The sequence below is a fragment of the Lactuca saligna genome, chromosome 6, assembly GCF_052625555.1.
Source record: "Lactuca saligna cultivar CGN05327 chromosome 6, ASM5262555v1, whole genome shotgun sequence".
Classification (NCBI taxonomy): domain Eukaryota; kingdom Viridiplantae; phylum Streptophyta; class Magnoliopsida; order Asterales; family Asteraceae; genus Lactuca; species Lactuca saligna.
The window spans coordinates 138,518,341-138,521,688 of record NC_136422.1 but is presented as its reverse complement, the minus strand read 5'-3'; the positions used below and the strand labels follow the sequence as shown (position 1 = coordinate 138,521,688).

At 36.0% G+C, this 3,348-nt stretch overlaps 1 protein-coding gene across 1 annotated transcript; it reads left to right on the top strand.

Moving 5' to 3' along the window:
* Window positions 1-1,047: 1,047 nt before the first annotated feature.
* Window positions 1,048-2,463, top strand: LOC145002947 (uncharacterized). Its single transcript, XM_078962125.1, has 4 exons — window positions 1,048-1,362; window positions 1,515-1,643; window positions 2,018-2,401; window positions 2,458-2,463. Exons 1-4 carry the CDS (start codon window positions 1,048-1,050, stop codon window positions 2,461-2,463), a joined length of 834 nt encoding a protein of 277 aa, XP_078818251.1.
* Window positions 2,464-3,348: the final 885 nt, after the last annotated feature.

Genomic DNA, 3,348 nt, shown 5'->3' with positions numbered 1-3,348 from the left:
TTTAGATGGATTCCTTTTGATTTAGTTTTCTTGCTTTAAATCTCTTTGGTGTAAGGCTTGCCTTGTGGATTCTTTTTTTAGTTGTAGATTTATTAGTGCTTAAATCATTTTCTTGTATAGATTTTGGCCCGATTAAGTGTAATGGCCAACCAAATCTTTGATACTTTAGACAATGTATGCACGGGTGGATGCTATGGAATCCCCCTTCAAGAGGTCTACCCAGAAGTGATTCCAAAGATAGTTGCATGGTGTTTTCAAACAGGAGTTGGTGTTAAGTATTGGGTTTGAAAGAGCGAAGCATTTTCAAAAGTTGTTTTACCCTCCTTTACTCCATTACTCTATTGGCCTATTTATTATTAGCCCACATTTTTATGTGTCATTTAGTCTTTAGCCCTTTAGGGTTTTGTCATGCTAGTATTTATTCTCCGCTTTATTCTTTGTAGCCTTTATGCTTTTATAGGGTTATTGTAGCCATTTCGTTTTTCAATCTGTTTGATGATTCCTCAATGTTGATGTCTGTTTGTTTGTTGGTACTTGTTTGTTGTTGCTATTCAATCTCTTATTATTCGATTGATTGCTTCCGCTGGTTTGTTGCTCTTCTCATTCTCAGATTGCTTACCTATTGTTGTAATTATTTATTCATTGCTAACATGATTGGAAAGGATGATTCCCGTCAGCCAATCAGTACTCGTCTAAATGGAAATAATTATATGTATTGGAGTTATATTATGAAGAACTTCCTTCATGGGAAGAATATGTGGGGCTATGTCACTGGGAATAAAGCCAAACCCTCGGTGCCTTAAGCTGAGAATTTCCATTTGTTGGTTGATGCTTGGGTAACTGATAACTCCAAGGTCATTACTTGGATTAACAGTTCTATTACTTAGTCTATTGGTATGCAGTTGGCTAAATATGACACAACAGGAAGTTTGGAATCACTTGGAGAGATTGTATACTCAGTCCAACTTTGCTAAACAATATCAGTTAGAATATGATATTCTTGCTTTTCAACAAAATGACCAGAGTATTTAAGATTCGTATGCTGCAATGTCTGATTTGTGGAATCAGTTGGCTCTTACTAAATCTAAAGAGTTAAAAGATTTTGAGACTTACATTGCTACAAGGGAAGAACAATGTTTGGTCCAGTTCTTGATGGCCTTGCATTCTGATTTTGAAGTCCTACGTGGAATGATCCTTCATCGCTCTCCCCTACCCTCAATGGATTCTGTCTTTCATGAGTTGATTGCTAAAGAGACTCGTATCAAGTCTCACATAGATAAAGGGTTTAAAGAAACCTCCATTCCTACTTCCACTCCTGTTATGCTTTTTGTTTCCTCTAATCAGTCTCGACAAACTTCAAGGGTTGCTTATGATGAGTGTGCATTCTACAAAAAAAAAAAAAAAAAAAAAAAAAAAAAAAAAAAAAAGATTGGAAAGCTAAGAGTACATTGTTAGTCAACAAGGGTAAATTTGGTCAGACTCAGTCGGGACAACAAAATAGGTATGTTCAATAGGAGTTTCAGCCATGTTCCTCTGGTACTCCTCCATGGACACCTCGTCGTCCACAATTTGATGTTGTTGCAACACCACCAGTTGACACTGAATCTGTTAGAAACATGCCACCATCGGCATTGGATCCCAAGGTTTTTTAGAGTTTCAGATAATATTTGGCATCTATCCCACTGCCATGTCTGCATCTATGTCTCATTCTGGTCCTACTTCATCTGGTATATTAGGTATTCCCTCATCTTTGTGGATTTTAGATTATAGTGCAACCTATCACATGACTTCTCATTTGTCATCATTTACTTCTTTGTCACATGTGTCATCTATTTCTATTATGTCTAATATTGATACATCTATGCTAGTTAAGGGTGTTGGGTCTGTCTCTATTTTTCATATCACTGTCCCTGATGTCTATTACATTCCCAAACTTACTTTGAATCTTATCTCAGTCATTTAGTTGTGTAAGTCTAGTAATTGGGTGTTCTTTTCTGATTCTGTTTATGTTATACAGGATCAACACACTCAGAAGGTGATTGGAATTGGTCGTAGGGTAGGGGAACTGTATGTCTTGGAGGTTCTCAAAGTATCTGTTGTTGTTGCCTCCAACATTAATTTATCTTCTTTTCGTTTGATTCCTTTTTCGTCTGAGTTTTATCTTCGACATTCTCGTTTGGTACATGTCTCTGTATCACGTTTGAGTTTTCTAGCATCTAGTGGTGTTTTGGGTCATTTGAATACTCGTGATATTTCTGATTGTAGTGGTTGTAAACTGGCAAAATTCTCTGCTTTACCTTTCAGTAAAAGTATGTCTTCTTCTACTGCTCCTTTTGATATTATTCATTCTGATGTGTGGGGTCCTCCACCATTATCCACAAATAGTGGGTCAACCTATTATGTATCTTTTATATATGATTATACTCAATATACATGGGTTTATCTTATGAAACGTAGATCTGATTTCCTTGGCATTTACAACACTTTTAGATCTCTTGTTAAAACTCAACATTCGGTTGTAATTAAGTGCTTCAGGTGTGACTTAGGAGGTGAATATACCTCTAATGATTTTACTCAATTACTTGTTCATATGGTACCATACACCAGTCATCGTGTACTAACACTCCTTAGCAAAACAATGTGGCAGAACGAAAACATTGTCATATTGTTGTGACAACCCACTTATTACTCATGTCTACACAGGTCCCTAGTTCCTTTTAGGGAAAATCAGTCCTTACTGATGTTTATGTGATTAATTGTATCCCTGCTTCATTGAATTTAGGAATGTCTCATTTTGAGAAGCTATATGGTCACCTACTGTGACATCCCCATTTTCACGGCCAGAAAATGCCGATTTTGTTTATGCTTTATAAAAATCAGAGTATCTCTTTTCATAAAAACATTGCGGAATTTGGTCGTAGTAAAACATTATAAATACGTTATCAAAGAATTTCCGAGGAAAAGTATTTTTATTCATTTTAAAACATTTGGGATGTCATCGTCAATACTGAAACATAAACATAAACAAAACTTACATTCGTTATCACTAGTGATCTATATCTCCTTAATCTCTCAGTGTAATATGACTTCATATCATCACCTGTGATATAAATAAACTGAGTGGGTCAGGTTGGGAAACCTGGTGAGTACATAGGGTTTTCAACCCACAATAATATAATTATTATGTTTAAACAATCAAACAATCAACCCAATTACCCATCCCCATTATCTTCTTTACTCTTAAGGATTTATCCTAAGAGTCATATATCCTGCATTCGTTTATTCCGAAGTCCCTTGCTTCCCGGGTTATAGGACTGGCACTAAATCCATAGCTGTCAATGCTCGTTC

Bases quoted from the DNA above. Each gene is read 5' to 3' on its own strand.
- LOC145002947 (XM_078962125.1), top strand. From the start codon at position 1,048: ATGTCTGATTTGTGGAATCAGTTGGCTCTTACTAAATCTAAAGAGTTA. The intron at 1,363-1,514 runs GTTGCTTATGAT...TATGTTCAATAG, and splicing joins AGTCTCGACAAACTTCAAGG to GAGTTTCAGCCATGTTCCTC. The intron at 1,644-2,017 runs GTTTTTTAGAGT...TATGTTATACAG, and splicing joins CATCGGCATTGGATCCCAAG to GATCAACACACTCAGAAGGT.